The 23,308-nt window shown below is 35.8% G+C and overlaps 1 protein-coding gene across 4 annotated transcripts; it reads right to left on the bottom strand.

Moving 5' to 3' along the window:
- Positions 1-3,244: 3,244 nt before the first annotated feature.
- LOC125669620 (kelch-like protein 6) lies at positions 3,245-17,820 on the bottom strand. Of its 4 annotated transcripts, none has more exons than XM_048904285.2 (8): positions 17,782-17,809; positions 16,690-16,790; positions 12,559-12,936; positions 12,204-12,242; positions 11,108-11,512; positions 8,088-8,304; positions 5,705-5,938; positions 3,245-3,813 (listed from the first exon to the last, which is right to left on the bottom strand). In XM_048904285.2, the coding sequence occupies exons 3-8, from the start codon at positions 12,862-12,864 to the stop codon at positions 3,314-3,316; spliced, it is 1,701 nt and encodes a 566-aa protein (XP_048760242.2). In that variant the 5' UTR covers positions 12,865-12,936; positions 16,690-16,790; positions 17,782-17,809; the 3' UTR covers positions 3,245-3,313. The 4 variants fall into 4 exon arrangements, with proteins under 4 accessions (XP_048760242.2, XP_048760243.2, XP_048760245.2 ...); XM_048904286.2 differs by lacking the exon at positions 17,782-17,809 and adding an exon at positions 17,667-17,685; XM_048904288.2 differs by lacking the exon at positions 16,690-16,790 and having other exon boundaries at positions 17,782-17,820.
- Positions 17,821-23,308: the final 5,488 nt, after the last annotated feature.

Raw genomic sequence — 23,308 nt, 5'->3', positions numbered from 1 at the left:
CATGGGTATTTGAGGACACCCCCCCCCCCAAAATACCACACGTCTGCTTCTGCAATTCCGGGCCCAGAGTCAATGCATTCAATCGGGGATTACAATAGTCCAGTTTGCACATTGCAACAACTTCCTTCTTGTCACAAACCCAAATGCCAGATACAGAGTCTCAGCCCTCAGAGACACTGCAATATCGTAGCCCTTAATGACTATGGTTTCGAACTCCGGCATATGTTTATGAGTGGGTACCGAAACGAGGCTTGCGTACGACGTTACATCTGTGACGCCTTAGGAATTCACTGTTAAAACTCGAAAAAACCTCTATAACACTCGCTTGTCCACCTGGAAGCCGCGACAACCCTCAAGAGAACCTGGCATCCCACATCATGATTATGCACGTGTCCCACGCTTTCCGTCAGTACCGACATCGAACCTTGCACTTAATTCCAGTTCCACTCAAAAAAATTCCAGCAATTTTCTCTCAACAGGACTTATATCTAACTCATCTTTTAATACTGCATTCTTCAGTCCACAAGAAACCCATTTGCTCAACAGTAAACAACGGTATTTATGGAAGCCGCCATTGACTGGTTTAGTTCAGTTTTCAAGTTGTGTATTCACAAATTACTACACCCATCTCAATCATATCATGTTTTATCATATAAACTCAATGTTTTAAAATGCTAATGAAAAGGAATAAATTCATCATTTTTTCGTTGGATGGAGGTATACCAAGAAAAACAAGAGGCCCAAGGGCCTAGAATCGCTCTTCTGATAAATTGTACAACCCCACCATTTCTATTCTTAGCCTCTTAGTATTCTAAATCTTTAGTTAAAACCCAAGAATTCAAAAAAAGTAGGTCAATGTGACCTACTTTTTGGTTTACACATTTTGAGAACCCAAGAAATATCAACTGACAAAGTTTGATGATTTTAAGCCAATTAGTATCTGAATATTGAAATATAGCTGTCAAATTCCAATCGTAGGTCATGGTGACCTACTTTTTGGTCAGCGAACTCCAAACATGCAAGACCCATCAACTGACAAAGTTTGATGACTGTAGGTCAAATAGTATCTAAAATATATAAATATAGCTGTCAAATTCCAAAGGTAGGTCAAGGTGACCTACTTTTTCGTCAACACCCTTCAAACATGCAAGACCCAACAACTGACAAAGTTTGATGACTGTAGGTCAGATAGTATCTGAATTATATAAATATAGCCGTCCAATTCCAAAAGTAGGTCAAGGTGACCTACTTTTTGGTCAACACCCTTTGAACATGCAAGACGCATCAACTGACAAAGTTTGATGACTGTAGGTCAAATAGTATCTGAAATATATAAATATAGGTGTCCAATTCCAAAAGTAGGTCAAGTTGACCTACTTTTTGGTCGAAACCCTTCGAACATGCAAGACCCATCAACTGACAAAGTTTGATGACTGTAGGTCAAATAGTATTTGAAATATATAAATATAGCCGTCAAATTCCAAAAGTAGGTTAAGGTGACCTACTTTTTGGTCGACACACTCCGTTGACTCAAGATGCATCAACTGTCAAAGTTTGATGATTGTAGGTCAATTTGTGACTGAAATATATAAATATAACTGTCAAATGCCAAAAGTAGGTCACAGTGACCTACTTTTTGGTCGATACACTCCGAACACTCAAGATGCATCAACTGACAAAGTTTGATGATTGTACAATGTAGGTCAAATAGTGTCTGAAATATAGTAATTTAGCTGTCAAATACCAAAAGTAGGTCACGGTGACCTACTTTTTGGTCGACACAAACTGAAGACTGAAGACGCATCAACTGACAAAGTTTGATGATCCTAGGTTTTACAGTGCCCAAAATATACATCTAAAATTGAAAATGTGAAATTTGAATATCTGCAAAATTCAAAATGTAGGTCACTGTGACCTACTTTTTTATAAATATGTTTCAAGGCCTCAAGATGCATCAACTTACAAGATTTGATGATTCTAAACCTCTCGGTATTTGAAATAACAAAATATATCTATAAATGATAAGCCATAAAATTCAGAAAGTAGGTCACGGTGACCTATTTTTCAGTTGACGCATTTCAAGGTCCCATGATACACCAACTGACAAGTTTTGATGATCATAGGCTTCAAAGTGTCCAAGATATGCATCAAAATTAATTTTAAAATAAATACCTGCAAAATTCAAAAAGTAGGTCACCATGACCTACTTTTGAGACAACTTGACACAAGGTCCTAAGATGCATCAACTGTCAACATTTGATTTATAATGACTAAAATATCTAAGATTTAAGGAATTTAAAAAAAATTTAAATTTAGGTCAACTTTGAAGTGACCTTGAGACCACGCCCTTTGCCCCAGGGTAATGTCTTGAACAATTTTTAATCTACAACATATCCTCATCCTTATGTGTAAGTTTGGTGATATTCTGTCCTGTGGTTCTTGAGAAGAAGATATTTTAGCAACCACTACTTTTGTTTGTATTTTCCTGATTATCTCCCCTTGTTAAAGGGTCACATCCCTCTTTTTAGTATGTATGAAAGCCCTTGGGCCAATGATACCCTGTAACAAATTTGAAAAAAATTGGCCAAGGGGTTCTTGAGTTATAGCCCTTTTTCTGAAAAGTTTACGCACACCGCACACCGCACAAATGGCCATAGCATTAGCTCTTTGAGCCTTTGGCTCAGAAGAGCTAAAAAGAAGGAAAACTTTCTATGATGCAGTTTTCCGTCTTTTTTTATTTATTTTTTTTTCATGGTATACCCTCCATCCAACGAAAAAATAATAAATTCATTCCTCAATTTCTGCATATGGTCAACATTTAATTTTGAAACACTGTAGAATTTACTGAATTTGTAGTCCATGTATACATTAACCTCCCAAACCATTTCAATGTTCTCTAAAGTCCATGTATACATTAACCCCCCAAACCATTCAATGTTCTCTAAAGTCCATGTATAAATTAACCTCCCAAACCAATCAATGCTCTCTCAATACAAAATTAGGTGTCGATACTTAGTAGTTTTGGTTACTTGTCAAGATCAGAATGATTAGTGTTGATAAATTTATCTGTCACATTAACCAGTGTTTCTCGGCCACACACACTTTGGGATGAATTTTATACCACTTTCTGCAGTGCTTATTTAAACTACAATTATATATGAACATTGTAGTTAGTCATTTTCTGACTAACCTTCAAGTCTTGGATAAATGTTTGCATCCAAGTGGAGGACAAGGACAAAATTAATCAAACAATTTTTTTTTTATTGGTCATTGATTTCAATAGTGAATGTGCACATGCACACTGCTTTCATATCTAGTCTGGAAAATAAGGAAGAGCGAAAACCTCATTCTTGACAAAACAAACAAAAAATGAGCATAACCTGTCTCTACAAACATTACCCTGTATGTGAAAAACTCTTCTCAAAGCCTGAAAGACTTCACACGTTTCATTTAAATATTCTGGAATCAACTGAAGGAAATCATAAGTTGATGCATCAAAAGTTCCCTGGTTATTGAATAGTGAACATCTCATTTCTTGGTGTGTAATGGTGTTGAATTGAAGGACAGTGTCCATATTGTCTAATCCTACATACAGTAGTTCATCATCAGGTATCATCCAGATCCTTTTCGCATCAAAAGCCAGATCCCCAAAGTTAAACTGAAGAGGGTGGCTTGTCCACTGGTCTGCTTGGGGATTATACGAGAAAAGAGACGAGGGAGATCCATTCTTGGTCACAAACACTTTCTCCTTACACTGACAAGCCCTGATGTTAACCATCTTCTCTGGCAATGGAGCTCTGTGACACCATTTCCCTGTAAAACAGAAATAATACAAGACATATATATAATCAAGTCATGTATCTTACTAGGAGAGTTTCAAGTTACTTCCGGAACGCCATTTCTACCCGAATTCTAACATGCCATTTCAATGTCTTAGCTCTATGGATTTCCAGTTGTTTTTTTTTTCAAAGGTTATATTCTAAGCAGAAGAAACTTAAAAAGATGAGAGATTTTTACACTTTAAATATACCAGAGCCTAAACCAAAACGGGTGTTACATATACCTCTGTCAACAAGGAAGAACTGTTTAAATTACGTGACTGCATCTTGATATACCAGTCAGGAAACAGGGGTGGGGCACCTAGTCTACACATTGTACAAATTATCATTCTCAGGAAACAGGGGTGGGGCACAGAGTCTACACATTGTACAAATGATCATTCTCAGGAAACAGGGGTGGGGCACCTAGTCTACACATTGTAGAAATTATCATTCTCAGGAAACAGGGTTGGGGCACCTAGTCTACACATTGTACAAATGATCATTCTCAGGAAACAGGGGTGGGGCACCTAGTCTACACATTGTACAAATTATCATTCTCTGTAGTCAAACACAAATATTTCAAAAGAAAATGGGAGAAAATAATATTGTGTCACAGTAGGTCATGCGATCATGAGCTTTCGAACATGACAAAGTCAAACAAGTTTGTTTACTTTTTGGGTCCTTTTTTCTATGTTGGGAACAAGACAAAAGTTAATCTTTGCCATTAAAACCATACATACCTGGGACTTTGGATGGTATTTAACATTAGGAAAGATTGAAAGGGGGGGGGGGGGGTCAGGTCTATTAAGATTTCAATGATCAGCATCTTGATAATATTATTTTTCTATGATAATGACACAATATGAAATAAAACAAAGTTTAATCTCTGTGTCTTAATTCACAAGTATTGATAATTCTGGAACCCTTCAATCAAAAGGGTCCACAAATGAAGAATAGTTTAAAACTTTGCCATTTCTCTGACCACAGATAACCGCTGCATTCACTGCTCCAATGAACATCAAACACAGATCACCATCACAAATCTTATCAATTCATCAACCGTCCCACCCCTTTCTCTCTGCAAAATTATCAAGGCAATAGCTGTTGTCCTGTTGCTCCGCCTCCAACACTTTTGCCCCCACCCCTTTCATCGACATGACAGCCCACGACAGCAAATCATATCGCAGTTGCGAATTCATACTATGAATATTTGTATGTGTGTCATCTGCACAATTAAGGCTAACAAAACTTTGAAATCATGTGATTACAGGGTGTATACTCGGAATAAAACAGTGTTCGAGCAGGAACTTGATTGATTGTTTATAGTTTTACGTATACATATCATTCCGTGCAGTAACTTGAAACTCTCCTATTGATAAGGATTTCCTAAAGTGTCAATGGTGACTGATGTCAAGGGTTAGTGCGAGGTAACGAATCAATAACTCTTGGCTTGTGAAGATGGCTTTGCCTTAACTCAATATAATATTGATTGATTGATGTTTTCCGCCACACTCAACAATTTTTCAGTTATATGGTGGCGCCCAGTTTTTTATTGCTGGAAGAGAGAACCCAGATGCAATGTACCTGGGAAGAGACCACCTACCTTCCGAAAGTAAACTGGGAAACTTTCTCATTTACTGGCGCGAGCTGGATTCGAACCCGCGACAACAGAGGTGAGAATACAGTCAAACCTCGTTACATTGAACTCGATGGGATTGAGAAAAAACTTTAAAGAGATATCCGAAGATTCAAGATATCGAGGGTAAAATACTTAATAAGTGGTTTGAACTTCTGAATCATTTTAAAATATTCATGGTACAGATACGGAAGTTTAACCGTATTCATGATATCTTTAAAATGTAATATATGAGCATATAATTTACTAGTTTCACAATTCCATTCCTCCACAGAGTCGAGACGATATCTGTATCGACCGAATCCACCCATCAGAAGCAGCGAAGATTTCCCCAGGGTGCACATGGCGTGATGTCTCCGTGGTGTCCTGAGCTTGGCCACCACACTCCAGGTTTTCTCTAGCGAGCTATAACACCAAATTGTCATCATCCAGGTGTTTTTACCCAGAGTATTTTCTCCTCCACTCATAAATATTTTCTCTCCTGAAAGTGTATACAATACAATGCACAATGTGCTACTGGTGGAACGTAAACCCAGTTTTACTCCTGTGTGATATATATATACATGTAAGATTTGTGAGCGCTCCTTCCTCTTGAATATTTCTGTAGCACACTCCATCTCATTATGTACAGTGTATGTGTACGATTTCTCATTATGTACAGTGTATGTGTACGATTTCTCATTATGTACAGTGTATGTGTACGATTTCTCATTATGTACAGTGTATGTGTACGATTTCTCATTATGTACAGTGTATGTGTACGATTTCTCATTATGCACAGTGTATGTGTACGATTTCTCATTATGTACAGTGTATGTGTACGATTTCTCACTCATGAAAATTACTGGGTGTGGGTTCTCTTCAGTAATCTATGAAGTACTAATAGTCATGGATTACAGTGTGTATGCCAGTCCAATGATTTTATATGTTGCATTTTTAGTAATCTCAAAAATAAATGAGCTGTCCCTTTAAAAATTCTCCCACATTATCTCACACAATATTTCATATGCTCAGCAATGATTACAGAATTGAGCAAAAACACATAATTATTATGCTCTCTGACTTCGGACAAATTTTATTAAATTTGCAGAAGAAAAGGGACAAAAGTTGACTTCAAACAAATTTAATAAAATTTTCAGCCAAAAAAAAACAAGAGGTACTGTGAGCAATGCTCGCTAAAAATACCCCCTGCTTACCCAAATCTCCCAAAGAGTGATGTTAAAAGGTATAAATTACCTCTTTCCTAAGAGTAAAAAAGAAAAGGCATGACAAAACCTTGGGTAGTCTCTTCTCTAGGAGCAGTCTATGCGAAAGTTTTTTGGACCACACAGGACATTCGGTCCTGTGTAATCAATGAACACACAGGACTGAACCAAATTTTGTCAGACCGAAAAACCTAATGTAAAAAAGTGAAACACGTGAAAATGCAGAACCAAGGAAATCTTATTTATTTTACTAGTAATACTATTGATATTTTATCTTGAGTAGGCCTAACAGCTTTTCTTTTACCAGGGATCGCTTCCGCTTAATACTTTAGATGGTCCATGCGATTTTAATCACATTCATTAACGTATTTGGATTTGTGTGATATTTTTTACTTACAACAAACATTTAAATGACTCCACGTCAAAATAATAAAGCCCAAAATCGGACACCAAGACATCAGACATTCCGGTCCGGTGTAAAAAATGACGCATCGGACCTGAGGCACTGCACATCAATCAGGTCCGACGTCTTTCACATAGACTGTAAGAGTGCCCTTGACCTTTGACCTTTTGACCCTAAAATCAATAGGAAATATCTTCATCCCATGGATAGTCCATATGTATGATATGGTGACTGTAGGTGGAAAGGATAATGCTTTAGAGCCCGGAAACCAATGCATCTACAGACGGACGGACAGACAACCTGATTCCCAAGGGGGGGAGGGGGGGGGGCATAAAAAATACAATGTAATACAAGAGTACCTATATATAGTGAAATGATACATAATACACCAGTCACAAACTTAAATGTTGGGGGGTTTTCTCAAGCCATGAGTTGTAGAACTTTACATATAGGCAGTATCAGCCATCAACATGTGACATTCTCTTTTGCATCATATGAATATCCAGGTTCAAGCCTACAACCTTTGACAGAAGACAGATAGACTAAAAGCTCTGTGTGTAAAATAGTTCACTTTGTAATATTTCCTCAAAACTAAACCATGTACCGTATAAATCATTTCCTTAAAAATAAACAATATACTCTAAAAAAATTTATAAAAACTAATTTTCTAAATAGTTTTAAAAAATCAAAGTCTGTACCACATGCATATTTTCAATATCTACCTGGTTGTGGCAAGTAAAATGTATATTCAGCTCTTTTGTATTACAAGTGGCTTTATATATGGGCACTAAGTTATTGCAGCAAAGAAGGGGAGAAAAATCTTTGGACCAATCTGGAATCCAACCCGGGACCCCTGCATTATTAGTTAGGTGATCTTACCACTGAGCTATCCAGGCCAATATACTATATTTTGTAATACTACTATGATAGGAAATTTAAACCTATTTAAGAAATCATACATTGTGTACGATCTTAATAATAAATATATCCTCAGTTTACCTACAAAAAACCAAACTCCAAACCTTGAACACATGCACTGTATCCCTTTTTTCCCATCAACACATCATGTGAAACTAAGCACCCATCGGGAGTTTCCGTGTAGGGCATCATGTGACCAGTATCCACGTCATAGGACACAATATGTCCACGGTGTAACTTCATTTCTTTCTCGTCTTCAGAAGTATCACTCTCCACGTGAGCACCAACAGAAATCAGTTGATGGGGTATACAACGCACTCTCTAGAATGACATTTAAAGCAAATTAATGTTGCAAAATACTGTAATCAAAGTGTAATAAGTAGTGTTAAATCTAAAGCAAACTAGCATGGTGCTGTGCCATGCCCTTTTTAATTGCACCATGCCCTTTTTTCTCTACAATTTTTTTTCAAATTTGTTAATATAAACAATTGTTTTATATTTCAGAAGGTTGATTGAAAAGTTTAAAATCAAGGCAGCAGGTATTAACTTTTAAAGAGGCTAAATGATTATTCTATTACTATCATAGTATGATACAATGAAAGTGCCCTGAAATTGTCTTGCCGCGACGAAAAGTGCCGTCTATATGTGTGCCCTCTCTAATAAGAGTACAGTCAAACACGCTATAACCAACATGCAAATAATGATTCACACTTATTACAAAGACGAGAGAAAAATATTGAAAATTGTATTGGATTTCACTAAGTTTGGTTATAATGAACTGTTTTCCAGTGGAGGTTCCTGGAGGTTCACTATAACTGTGTTTTACTGTATAATAAAGTTTAGTTATAACTAACTGTTTTTCACTGGCCCTGGAGGTTCACTATACCCATGTTTTACTGTATAATGAGGTTTGGTTATAATAAAGTGACCTTTTTTTTCCATTCTCCGATGAACGGTCTCTTAATACAGGTTTGACTGTATGTAGCATACTTTTTAATCTGTTGTCTAAGGCATAAAAAACCCCAAGAATTATTTCCATAAAACTCATAGATGCTCCCCGAACTGCATCTAACCAATGAACTACTTTATATGACAAATGATTCGCACAATTATCACTGTTGGAATGAACTTTTTCCATATGAAAGACGTTAAGTTGACCTTTACAAAATGACCTTGAATGACCTTTGTCTGAACGCCACTTCCCTATTACTTATTTGTGTTACTTATTTGTGTTATATATGATCAATACCTGTTCAAAAACTGTTGAAATAAGACATTTTTTCTTCATAAGGTAGTTTTGTTTTGAGTGACATTTCTAAAATGACCTCGAGATATCTTAGTTTTTATGACCAATAATTGTTGAAATATTGTTGAAATGAAGGGGTTTCTTCATAATATAAGAGGTACATACTAAGTGACCTTGACTTTTACAAAATGAACTTGAGTGATGCCCCGGTATGGCAGAAAAGTAATTCTGGTACCCAAAGAAAGGTCTCGTCACAAGGAATACACATGTGAAACTTGAAAGCCCTATCACTAATCATTGAAAAGTTAAAGCTTCAGTTAAGTTTTTTTAAAAGTAGGTCAAACTCCAAGGTCATGAGGTCAAAACATTTGGTACCAAAAGAAAGGTCTTAATTATCACAAGGAAATTGAGGAATATACATACAGGGATCGACATTAATGATTGTCTGATGCCCAAGGCAAGTCATTATTTCACTAGGAAATATGATTATTTTGATTGTGTTAGATATTAAATATTAGAGAATAAAGTCCAGCTCTGTATATATTTTTGTTTTCTTCAAAGAATCATTGATTTTTAGGCCCGTTTTAATAGATTGTAAGTTAACGCATCCTATCAGTAAGTCGTTCCTAATGACATAACTATCTGACGTACAACTTATCTCAGTCATGCTTGTGAGAAAATGGCAGCTTTACAACCATTTCTCAAGGTAAAATTCAGAAAAAAGACAATTTTAAAAAGAAAGGCAATGTTGAGAATAAAATGACTTTCAATTAAAAAGAAAATGCGAGTTGTAGGCAGCGTGACGACCTGACAATCATAGTTTACAGGTTTAACTGACACTGACAGCAGTATGGTCTGTTCCTTCTGTCAGAAATTTAGCGCTATATCACCAGTACTTTGTATTTTCCTATTTGTAATACAATTTACAAAAATTGAGTGCATGTATGCACATTTCTATTGAGTTATTGACTAAAAACTAAATTGTTACACTTTTGAATTTGTTTTATTTCAGTTTTTAATTTTAATCATTACATACACATATCAACACTTCGCCGCAAGTGTACGTCCCTTGTACACTTCTATGCATTGAAAAGATTTATTTCCCTACCGTGGCCTTCGCAATTTTCTTAATTTAACTTTGATATTTGGTTATTTGGGGTTTTTTGCAATTAATGCACTCAACTACAATAATGTCACAGGGTTAGGCAACCCATAAACTTGTATGAAATCCTTAATAATTGCCTATTTATAATTCACAGTTGTAACCAAGTTCTTACATGGTAGCATAAAGAAGGCAAACTGGTTTATTCACTTATTGTGAACAATTTGTGGTTAACCCCTTACACGGAGATAATCAAAATTACTGGTTGAAAGGTGTATTAGAGTAAAACTATTTCGGACAACAAAGTTTTTCATTCTTACAAGTGAAAGTTTGAGTTTACTTGTCCAAGGGCAAGTGAGATAAAAAGTTAATGTCTATCCCCGACATATGAAATATGGCAGCCATATCACCATCCATCCAAAAGTTTAAAGTTTCTGTGGACAAACAGACAGACCAATAGAACAAAAACTATATGCACCCGGATTTCCAATTACAGGGGATTAAATAGTCTGACCTACATATCCTATTTGTGAAAAGCATGTAATAGGCACCACACAATTCATGTAATAGGCACCACACAATTCATGTAATAGGCACCACACAATTTATGTAATAGGCACCACACAATTCATGTAATAGGCACCACACAATTCATGTAATAGACACCACACAATTCATGTAATAGACACCACATAATTCATGTAATAGACACCACACAATTCATGTAATAGACACCACACAATTCATTTTTCGCCTAAAAGTAAAAGAACCTGTACCTTTTCATAATTTTTAACCGCATTCATCTTTGATATAAGATCACCACTACAGTTGTCGACGATGTCTGGACTGTTCTTCATCAGTTCAAGGTCGGCACCATAACAGAAATCTAACAGCTTAGTCTCCTGCAGTATCTCTGACAGTAAAACAATCCTTTCTCTCCTTCTGTGGTTAACCCAACACAGAATAGCCTCTAAGGTTTCTAACTCACATTTAACATTTAACTGTGGGTGGTCGATGATAGTCTTCAAATGGCAAACGTCCATTTCTAAAAATTCTTCTTTCTCAATCAAATTCATGAAATTCCAGAGGACGTAATTTTTGGATTTGCTATATGCCTCTTTCAGGAAGAATGTCTCCGCAAAAAACATTGTAGACAGGCAGTTCTCGTCGGTCATCGAATCCTGTGGAATAAATGATTGAATGGTAAATGTAATGCATAGTATAAAGTTACATGAAGGTATACAAAAATGATTTTGATATACATCCTTGATAGGAATATATATCAGTCAAAAAGAACAGGAGCGTGAAACATGCCACCCACTCCCAATATGAATATTATCAGCCCAGTCCATTGACAAATTCTGTAACATTACAGCATAATATATATTGTAATGAAGAGTTATCTCCCTCAACAGCTCTCAACAGGTGCATTATTAGTATTAACAATTTGTTGGAAGTATATAACATTGAGTATTGATGCTTAAAATTCATCCAGTGTCTTGTCTGAGAAATTTGGCTGGTTACCATGGTTACACGTAATACATTAGAACATTGTACACATGATTCAAAAACCATGACAACCAGAACAAAGCTCGGAAGAATGGACACCATGATCCTCAAACCTTCAAAAGAAACTATTGCCAATCACCAAATTGAAAAATTATGGCCATTGCCATGGTTAAATTTGTCAGCATCATTGTTAACTAAATGGAACTTCTACTTCCTGAACAATGGACTTGTTACAAAAACACGTGTTTGCTGATGGAAGAACAATACCCCAACAGACATTTGTCTGTGGTTGCTGAAAATAATGGAACTAATTTTCCTGCTTTGCAGATTGAATATTACAGATGTAAATGAAACTTTCCTTACCCGAAGAAAGAAGCTGCACATTGAAATCAGCCTCGGAACCTAGAAATAAGAAGTTATTTGTAAAGGAATCATTCTGGTGCCACCTAGAAATAAGAGGTTATTTGTACAGAAATCATTCTGGTGCCAAACTTTCAATGGCAAAATGAAGAGCATAATTTTGCAAGTTATCGTTGTTTATAACATTTAATCCTAAACATTTTTTTTATCACCAGAAAATAATTGTTTACCATAGATCACAAGCTCCCTACACATTAGGGAAAATCTTGACAAAACCACAAAAAACTGGAAATGTACACTTTAGACAGTTGTAAATTATCTTTTTTTTTTATTTTAATAATACATTAATTCTACACACCTGGTATTTACAAGCTATTTCTGCTACACAGTGAACAGTATCTGAGGACATTTCTATCCTGCCTGTCATACAGAAATCGACGACTGCTGCCATGGCTTCTATGTCCGTTTCTTGAACTTGGACACAGTTTGCTTTGGCCTCTTTCATATCACTCTCAAACATTCCTCGGAAAAACTCGCTGCTCTCCATCATTTTTGATTTGTTGCAGTGTAGCTCCCCTCCATTGACTTTCAATATCAAATCATTTTCGCTTGGAAGAATCGGTTCTGGAGAAACATTATTCACTTGTTTTTCATAATTCTCCATTTTTGTTTAACTTGTGTCCGAGACCTGGGGCTCCAGAGGCAGGTAGAACATAACAGCTACACCAAAATATTCCTGAAAAACATGATGAACTGCATTAATACATGGATAGATCAGTAACACATTTGTGGAAAAATTTACTCATTTTATAACAAACAAAAAACAATTTGTATCAAGCTCTGGGGCATCTTTTAAAATGTTCAATCAATCTATTGCTCACTCAATTAGCAATAAATTTTAACATAAAAATGACTCGAGTGATGAAATGAGTATTGATTTGGGTGACTGGCAATTTTGCCACTTTAATACCTAAAAAAATTATACCATGAAGCTCATGGGACTCAACACTCACCCGAGTCATATTGCTCATACATGGATTTACAGTTTAACACTTTTTAAAAACCCTTACTGTAGCCCCATCCAGCTTACTGTAGCCCCATCCAGCTTACTGTAGCCCCATCCAGCTTACTGTTGCCCCATGCTGGCTATGGGGGTTATGGAGTGAAGAAACACTACACCCGGCCCCAGCTATCATTGTTTACACTTGTAACTTTGAATATGTGCTCACATAGGAGATCTTCTTAAAACAATATCTACATGTTTAGAAGGTTTCACAAAAAAATTAAGGTATTTCAAGTATACTTTAGGTAAAATGTATCATCTGAAAGTTAAAATTTGTGATTGTACAAAATGAAGATGCTTTGAATTACAAAATTAACATTTCACTGGTTTGTTTGTTTACATAAAAAGACTCTGAGTCTTTGTTTACATAACACAGAATCAAAGCTAAAATATTGCTCTTATCCTTGCATTTAGATGGTCAAAATTTGATTGTAAATATTAAAAGAGCTATATTTTTAATTTTTAACATTAAAAATGAAAAACATTTCTTTCGAAAAATGTGAACCAGTCCCTTTAAAAGGACAGAACTGTTTTCTAGCAGGATGTACAAACTTTAGTGTGACTGCTCACTGCTGTGTTTGATCACGAGAGTGGCATTGATCACAAAAAAAGCTGTTGAGCTCCAAAAAGCAGTTGTCAGGACAGAATCAGACATTTCGCTCAATACCTAACTTTTTTAACAATATCACAAGTCAGACTTTATCAACAGACTTCATCAGTTGACAGACTGCATCAAATTATTACTGATTGTATTATTCTCTGGACTAAGCAGATAACACAGAGACATGTAGAGAACCGGGGCGGTGCACCTGACAGCGATGGTATCTCTGCTTTAAATGATATCTTCTGATGATGAAAATGAAGATTATTGTAATGAATTTAGAGAAGACATTAATTGGTTAGTGATTGAAATGAGTAGACTAGGGATTGAGACATTTAATAATAAATTGGTATTAATATCGAGCGAAGCTCGGAAGGGCCTAAGGCTCTAAAGGTAGCACGTATGTAAAAGAAACAAGAGGCCCATGGGCCACATCGCTCACCTGAGTCACCTTGTCTCATATTTAAATATTTTTCCTATATATTCGCATGTAAAACTTTCATCCCTATTGTGACCCCAACCTACTGCCGGGGGCCATGATTTTTTCAAAATTGAATCTGGACGATGTCAGGAAGCTTTCATGTGAATGTAAACTTTTCTGGCCCAGTGATTTTTCATAAGATTTTTAATGATTTTCCCTATATATTTGTATGTAAAAATTGATCCTCTATTGTTGCCTCATCTTACCCCTGGGGACCATGATTTTAATGAACTTGAATCTGCACTATGTCAGGAATTTTTCATGTAAATTTCAACTTTCTTGGCCCAGTAGTTTTTGAGAAGAAGATTTTTAAAGATTTTTCCTTTATATTTGTATGTAAAACTTTGATCCCCTATTGTGGCCCCATCTTATCCTCGGGGGCCATGATTTTAATAACCTTCAATTTGCACTATGTTAGGAACATTTCATGTAAATTTCCACTTTCTAGGCCCAGTAATTTTTTAGAAGAAGATTTTTAAAGATTTTCCCTATATATTCGTATGCAAAACTTTGATCCCCCCCCCCCCTTGTGGTCCCATCCTACCCCGGGCATGATTTTAACAAACTTAAATCTGCACTATGTCAGAAAGTTTTCATGTAAATATCAGCTTTTCTGGCTCAGTGGTTCTTGAGAAGAATATTTTTAAAGATTTTCCCTATATATTTCTATGTAAAACTTTGATCCCCTATTGTGGCACCATCATACCCCATGGGGGCCATGATTTTAACAAATTTGAATCTGCACTATGTCTGGAAGCTTTCACGTAAATCTCAGCTTTTCTGGCTTAGTGGTTTTTGAGATGAAGATTTTTCCTTTATATTTGTATGTAAAACTTTGATTCCCTATTGCCGCCCCATCCAACCCCTGGACAACTAACAACTTGAATCTGCACTATGTCAAGAAGCTTTCATGTAAATTTCAGCTTTTCTGGCCAAGCGGTTCTTGAGAAGATTTCTAATGACCCCACCCAGGGATTGAAATTAACTTTTTTCACTACTAGCAAATTTTAGCTAGTGGATTATTTTCCAACTAGCAAAATTGAGCTTTTACTAGCATTTTTCAATCAATTACTGTTTTACATGAATTTAAGAAAACAAGCATGTCTCTTTATAAAAATTTTGGGAAAATCTTTTAAAATCTCCTTTAAAGTGCAATAATAAAAATAAGACTGCGAATTCTTTCATTTAAAATTTAATGAATTATCAGACAACATACATGGTGCGGGTCATAGGGACACTTGTGCGGCGTACTCGCTGTCCAGAGATCTACCACCTATTTACAGCATCATGTGGATTGAAATCTTGAAGACTGTTTGCGCCAATTCAAACTATATGTTCAAAACTTTTGGAAATTTCATCTAAAAAAATTCTAGTTGAAAAGAAAACCCCGCGAACTCAAAGTGTTTGACTATAGAGTACAGAAGGACACCGCGTAAACGGTGACACACTGTCATGTGTTGTTTCATGTAGACACGGACGAGATCAATATGCTTGCTATTTAAATCAGACATCTCTGAGACGTCCGAAGTAGGCCATCTTCGACATCACTGACTGAGATGACCTTGGCCTTAGTTATTTATTCGATCCACGTTTACTTTTTCCATACTTGTATATTCGTTCTGTAAAGCATTTCTATGCACAAGACAAAATTATTGTAAACTTCAAAGTACAGCCAATAAACCAAGGAAATCCGGGGAAAAGATCGGGGTTTTTTCACTCGCAAAAAGTTGCGATCACTTGTGTTTTTTTACTCGCAAATTCAATTTTTAACTCGCATTTAGCGAGTATTTCCCCTTAATTTCACTACCTGCCACCCTATTTTTGCAATTATCTCCCCTTTGAAATGGACATGGACCTTCATTTGAACAAACTTGAAAGCCCTTCACCCAAAGATGCTTTTGGCTAAGTTTGGTTGAAATTGGCCCAGTGGTTATGGAGAAGAAGTCGAAAATGTAAAAAGTTTACAGATAGACAGACAACAGGCGATCAGAAAAGTTCACTTGAGCTTTCAGCTCAGGTGAGCTAAAAATGAGAAAATCAGCAAATGAATAGAGATAATCTGTACATACGTTCACTGAAAATTTTGTTATCCATATGGGTGCCACCTTATTGCTTTGTTCATTAGTTGCTTCTAGAGTTATTTTTGTTTTAATTTTGAATACCAAAAATACAAGAATGAAGTGTGATTTGTAATTGAATTATTCAATCACTCAGTTTGTTAAAAAGTGAATGGTGTGATTATTATTGTTACAGTTCTTAGTCAGTCATCAGAAAAACAGTAATATGAATAAATAGATGAACGAGCTCACGAGTTTCTTTAAATAAGAATAAAAGATATACTTACGGTTACTTTTTAACCATTTTGATTTCATTGGTTAATTTTGTTTAGTTTTAACAATCTTTTTAATTGCAAACGGGATGTATTGTTGTTTAGAATTGTTTGCTCTGAAAGAGAAAAAAAGTTGAGGATAATTGTGACGTCACATTGCACAGTTTACGTCGCCTTGCATTTCATTTCCCGCGTTAAATGAATAGGCGGATCCTGTAGAACTGTTATCATCATATATCACCGTTTGATATTGAGATTAGCCAATGACCATTTCATGTGTAGCGGTCAGTTGGGTTCGATCACCGGTGGCCATTTGGTAGAGGATCTGACTAGAGATTCAGGGGACCCGGGTTCAAATCCCGGTCTGGTCCATTGCATTTTCTCCCTTCCTGTTACATTTGGTGCCGTAGACCAGCCCCTGGAACTAACAGGTGAAAATGCCTGCCAGGGGATTAAGATCCTGGGTTGATGTCTTCAAGTGTGAAGACATTTAAGGAGGGAAGATTGTAGTGGTCAGCCGGGTTCGATCGCCGGTGGCCAGATAACTCAATTGGTAGAGCACCTGAGTAGAGATTCAGAGGGCCCAGGTTCGAATCCCGGTCTGGTCCGTTGCATTTTCTCCCTTCCTGTTACACATGCTTTGCTCGGTCCAACGGTCACACTTTATACATATTACAGTATTGAAGGTTTATGTTTTGTAATTAAATTTCTCTCTTTTGTTTGGTCTGGTAAATCATCATCATTTCTGGTCAAATATATATTACCAGATCAAGTGTCTTATGAATTCTACTCGATCTTCGAGAACAGTGTTCATTAGTCCGAAATATCTGACGTTTTCCTGGCTTTGTTATGATTTTGATATTTACCGTGCCATGAAAACGTTTTCCTGGCAAGGTAAATATCAAACTCATAAAAAGCCAGGAAAACGTCAGATATTTCGGACTATGTATTCATTAGTAGTAAAATTAATATTAAACCAACGTTCTCTTTACATTTTTTATGTATAGGGCATTCAAAAGTTAACTGCATACAGGAGATAAAGTGGAAAATGCAACCATCTATTTAGAAACTTATCATCATAACATCACAGCTTGACAAGTAACTCACGTTGTTTTCCCGCTATACGTACAAATAGGAAGCTAATGTAGAAGAGTAAATGTAAACTCGTAACACATGGACATAGGAATCCGGAAAACATGTGCGATATACAGACATGAGATACATTGACAAGTTGCTGTTCTTTAAAAAACGGCCTGTTTTACGTGGACCTTAAGAATGTGTTTCTAACAGAAACTTAGATTGTAGGTTAAAATAAAACATCTATAGTTGGGTTTTTTTTAATCTTGAAACATGTAAATATTTCATTTTAAGTTTTATTGAAATTCAAATTCATATGCTTTATTGACGATTACCAAACATTAGACGTACATCATAAATTAGCATCATATAGATCTACTAGTACATGTATATATATAGCATGATACACATTTTCAGATTAAAACACAATTGTCCTGATTTCTCAATTCAGTGTACTTAAAACACTCATTCAAATATTGACAAAAATGATGCATAATTTTCAGGATTCATGAGACTTTGTGTTCTGAATATTTATCATTATGAATATTTATCATTATGAATATTTTATTGCAAGAGCTGAAATGATACATGTATATAGGCCTATAGGGTATGAAAAAAATGTAGCTTTGACATAATCAAGAAACGTCCTTGTATATTTGACTGACCTTTAAGAGAAGCCTTATGGAGTATGCTTCTTGTTTTTGATTAACCTTTAATTTTTACGAGACGTTCAGTTTAAGCTCATTTTGGTGATGATTTTTCCCTTCACCCCAAATCATCTTAATCTTCCTTTCTGATATAATAATGAAATAATGACAATAAATGAATGAATGATATTCTTCAACTTTGAAATAACCGCATCAATAAATCAATAATAGCAGTGCCAGATTGAATTTTTGTCTAGGAAGCGCCGATCCTAGGCCTAAATTTTGCAACCCTTCACCAACAATGGTGACGTCTCCATATGAGTGAAAGATTCTCGAGCGGGACGTTAAACAATATGCAACCAATCAATCGAATCGACATATTCATGAATGAAAATTATCATTGTTAATGGATAAAACGTCGTCGATATGTCTAAATGTCGCATTGAAGGTCACAGCAAGAGATTTTTTCTTCTCAGGTAGAAGTTTTTGAATAAATTTTGCTTCATAAGAATATAAAACAGGTCAGCTAGCAAAGGAGCACAATTCTTGCCCATTGGAATTCCAACAGACTGTTGGAAGACTTGATCACCAAATACTATGAAGGTATTTTCGATGAGGAACTCCGGCATATTTCCAAGTACAAATTCAGAGTACTTGTGCATGTAATCAGAGTGGTGTTTAACAAAGTAATTTCTGGATGACTGATCATTAGATATGAATGTTTCCGTTTTCCATTTAAATTTATGAAGAAGCACCTGCTTATGATGTCAAAAAGTCTAGTCTTTAACTTATAGTGAGGAATGGTCGTGTAAAATGTTGAAAAGTCATACGAGGAGAAAATTCGTTTAAACAGGGAAACCTATTGGTTGAATGACTTACAGCATGTTCCAAAACTCAGAACTTACATCATTTTGAAATCATGCTATAGCGTGAAAAAATACGTAACATTGGATATTCCAAAACCATGAAGATCTACTATGGCCATGTTCAGATGTGGAATCCTGACCTTGCGGATCGAAACGGGTCGATATAAAGGAGAACCAGTCGAGGATAGAATACGTTCTATGTGTAACCTAAATCAAATTGAATCTGAAAAACACTTTCTACTAGTGTGTCCCTTTTATAAAGAACAAAGAAAAACTCTATATAATGAAATTGGACTTAATGTAAATTCAAATCAAATGGATGACTCTGCGTTTACTAATATTGTTTGTAATTTCCCATGACAAACTGCAAAATTTATCAATAATTCTTATAACATCATACAAAAATATTTATAAGGAAAGCCACATAATTCAATTATCTATGATAGTAATATACATCCAAATGACTGTACATGCGCAGACATCAATTGAATATGTTAAATTGCTTAAAGTGACATATAGGTCCGTTGGGTCGGGTGTATAATTAAATTTTAATGTATCTTACTGAAATACAAATGTTGTATTACACATGTCACTATAATAAAAGACTTACTTACTTACGTTTTTTATGTTTAAACTCAAACATAAAAAGATATTAATTTGCTAATGTAAAAACAACATATATGTAGTAACAATATATTTCTATATCAAAATGGCATGCGTCAACATCTATTGTAAGCACGGGTCAGCAACGGGAAAAAAAAAACAACCCCACTTTTACTTCCTTTTCCACATCTTCTGTACCAGCAGTCACAGTAGCATAGCCTTAGTCACCTGTGAGCGTGGTCACGCTATGTCGTCATTTAATATACTCATCAATACCATTCACACGAAGGTCATGAAATTTGATTGGGTATCAAAAAATTTTACACATCCAATTGTCTTCCTGAATTTTGACTCCTCGAAGATAACACTTTATTTTGTATAAACTTTCCAGTAATCTATCTCCTAACGAAAACTACTCTGTCGCGCCTATCTATTGGTTTCTTCAGTGTCTTTATGCTCAGGTTTCGTATAAATTCACTAAGGCAAACGTATGAATATTGACAGTAATTTTACAACATTTGGTTGGGGTTTTTTTTGGGGGGGGGGGGGGGTTGTTTGGTTGTTGTTTTTTTTTTTTTTTTTTTTTTTTTTTTTTTTTTTTCGCCTTTGAAAACGATTTTCAAAGATGGCACGTATATGATCGAACCTTCAGATACATGTAAAGCGGGGAAAATAATTACCTTCGAAAGCATATATACACATGTACGTCGATTCAAGAAATAAATTAAATATCCATTTAAACGACCTGAGCATGATAGTCCACAGCCATGAAATATTTTTCTCTATGTCGAGGACCCAATGATGGGTGTCTAAGTTCAAAGTCGTGGTATTGACTATATTGAAACACCAGTTCTGTTGATTTTCTATCCTATGTAACAATAAAATTTCAATCAGTGGGTCAACTGTCTGGGTATGATACACATTTGATTAAGACCAAATATGTACTGCATTATACATTTATATAAAGGATAGACTGAAAGTGGTATGAAAATAGAAAACATTCACTATTTGATATCAATAAGTATTGGCTATTGTTTCCAATAATACACAACATTGATAAAGTTTATAAATTCAATAATAATATGTCTATCTGCGACTTCAAGGAAGGTTGCAATAAAATTTGATATCATGCATCAAATCACAGAGGAAATTAGACTCCAGAATCGCTTACATTCCTTTTTTACCATTCCGAAAAATCCCCAAAAGGCATTTGATAAAAGGTTGGTGTAGCGAACCACCTTAAATCAAAATGAAAAATCAACTTGTCATATGAAGAACCAAGTCGTTCCTTTGAGACAATAAATCCTATTTTCTTTTTAGGATTTCAAATTACACTCAGAATTAAAGTGTACTATAGAAATTGTAAATGGTACAATTCACATAGAAACTGACCAGCATGTATTATTATTTTTCATTTTTACATCTCAATTCGTGTTTTCTTTTCTTCCTTTCAAAACTTACCACATTTATTTTCATGACTAACTTGGACACAAAACGCTATGTCCAACATACTAACGGGTATGTAATGAAGAAGAAAACAGAGAAAATAGACTTACCATTGACTTACTAACCTCTAAGCAACTCAGATGACGTTTTATGAATGTGCTATAAATTTTGTCAAGTACTCCCGTATACTTTTGGAATGTTGAGTGATGAGTTTGCTCAATGTTCAAAACAGTGTCATCTATATTCTGATTTTCCTCTATTGGGAGTGTTCGAAATAAAACACCTACATAATTCAACCATGGATTCAAATTGTTCGTGGGTACTTTAAGACACGTCATAAATATTTTTGCAGGGATAAAGTTTACGAAACAATGTGACTTATGATTTGATATCAAAAGTAAATCACTGGGTATATTTATTTATAACGGTTATTTTATGGGTATTGAAATATTTGTACTTTGCTCCATAAATGGTAGCAGAAATAATATTCTGCGTTTCCAATTCATAACCCTACCACATATATTTTGCGATTGTGATTTTTGGGGTTGTTTTTTTTTTCTATCTGCAAAATATTGGGCAATTGCAGAAAATACCCAATATACAGTAATTCTGATTTTATTTTCATGTAAATTACATTCAAACATAGAACAGTGGTGGATTTAAGAAGGCGCAGGCGGTGCCCCCACCCCTTTTCAAATTTAAGGTAATTCGTGGTCTCTTAATTGTTTAGAAAAATGTAAACGATAAAAAAAGCAATATTTTCTTTCGATCTCGGAGGAATAAATGTCAAAATCTTTTCATTTACTGAATAACTTTTAGTGGGAGAACTTACATTTTTTTTCAAAAACCCTTAAAATCTGCGTCATTTTATCAATTTCATCTTATTAGAAATGACAGAAAATAGTAAAAATTACTACATAGGAGACATATTTCAAGCCTTATAAAATCTGTAAAATCCAGGAGCTTCAGGGGGCTTTGCCCCTGGACCTCCACTAGGGCATTGCCCTGGACCCAGTGGGGGCCTCAAGGCGGCCCCCAGACCCCCTGTTTCATAAAAAGTAATTGCCACCCCCCCCTAACTGCAATTCATGGATCTGCCCCTGAATAAACTATGCGGTCCGTGTTTGCGCAACTATTTATTTTGTATTGCTTGGAGGAGTTGTGGAATTGATCACTGTTCGTTATCTTCACCTTTCATGTATAGTTTAAAATCTTGAATTGGGGTCGGTAATAGATTAGAAGCCAAAATAGAAAATATGTGTTCCCTATTCAGCGACCTTGTAACTAGATGAGCAGCAGCATTCGGCACCCGTTGCAATTGGTCCAGTTGTTTTTTCCCAACTCCAAAATATAGACAGTTTCCATAATCCATGCAGTTTAGATGTTACAAAGGTGTTAACCAGGGTTTTGCAAGCTTCGTTTGTTAAGTAGCGTCTTATGCGCCCGATGTTAAAAATCTGATGATGACATGATTTGACGCGACTGATGACACTTGTTTTTCCATTGTAAGATGTTGATCGAAAAATATGCCTAAATTTTTCACACATGATGTTCTCTTGATAGTGTGGTTCCGCACCTTGAGAGGTATAACGTAGGGGCGCAGTATCCCCACCTTGAGAGGTATAACGCAGGGGCGCAGTATCCCCACCTTGAGAGGTGTAAAAGAGGGGTGCAGTATCCCCACCTTGAGAGGTGTAACAGAGGGGCACAGTATCCCCACCTTGAGAGGTGTAACAGAGGGCCGCAGTATCCCCACCTTGAGAGGTGTAACAGAGGGGCGCAGTATCCCCACCTTGAGAGGTGTAACAGAGGGACGCAGTATCCCCACCTTGAGAGGTGTAAAAGAGGGGTGCAGTATCCCCACCTTGAGAGGTATAACGTAGGGGCGTAGTATCAGTTTTGTTTCGTTGAAAATAAAATTAGTTCAGTCTTGTCTTGATTTATTTTATAAAGAAGATTCGATATCATCCAAGACACTATGTCTGCAACGCAGGA

This window comes from Ostrea edulis, chromosome 4 (assembly GCF_947568905.1).
Source record: "Ostrea edulis chromosome 4, xbOstEdul1.1, whole genome shotgun sequence".
Classification (NCBI taxonomy): Eukaryota; Metazoa; Mollusca; class Bivalvia; order Ostreida; family Ostreidae; genus Ostrea; species Ostrea edulis.
The sequence above is the reverse complement of the archived record's forward strand: the minus strand, read 5'-3'. Positions and strand labels throughout refer to the sequence as shown.

Coding starts and splice junctions, on each gene's coding strand:
- LOC125669620 (XM_048904288.2), bottom strand. CDS start 12,864: ATGGAGAATTATGAAAAACAAGTGAATAATGTTTCTCCAGAACCGATT. Junction 12,243..12,558: donor AAATAGCTTGTAAATACCAG/GTGTGTAGAATT, acceptor TCTTATTTCTAG/GTTCCGAGGCTGATTTCAAT. Junction 3,814..5,704: donor GGAATGGAATTGTGAAACTA/GTAAATTATATG, acceptor TCTGTTTTACAG/GGAAATGGTGTCACAGAGCT.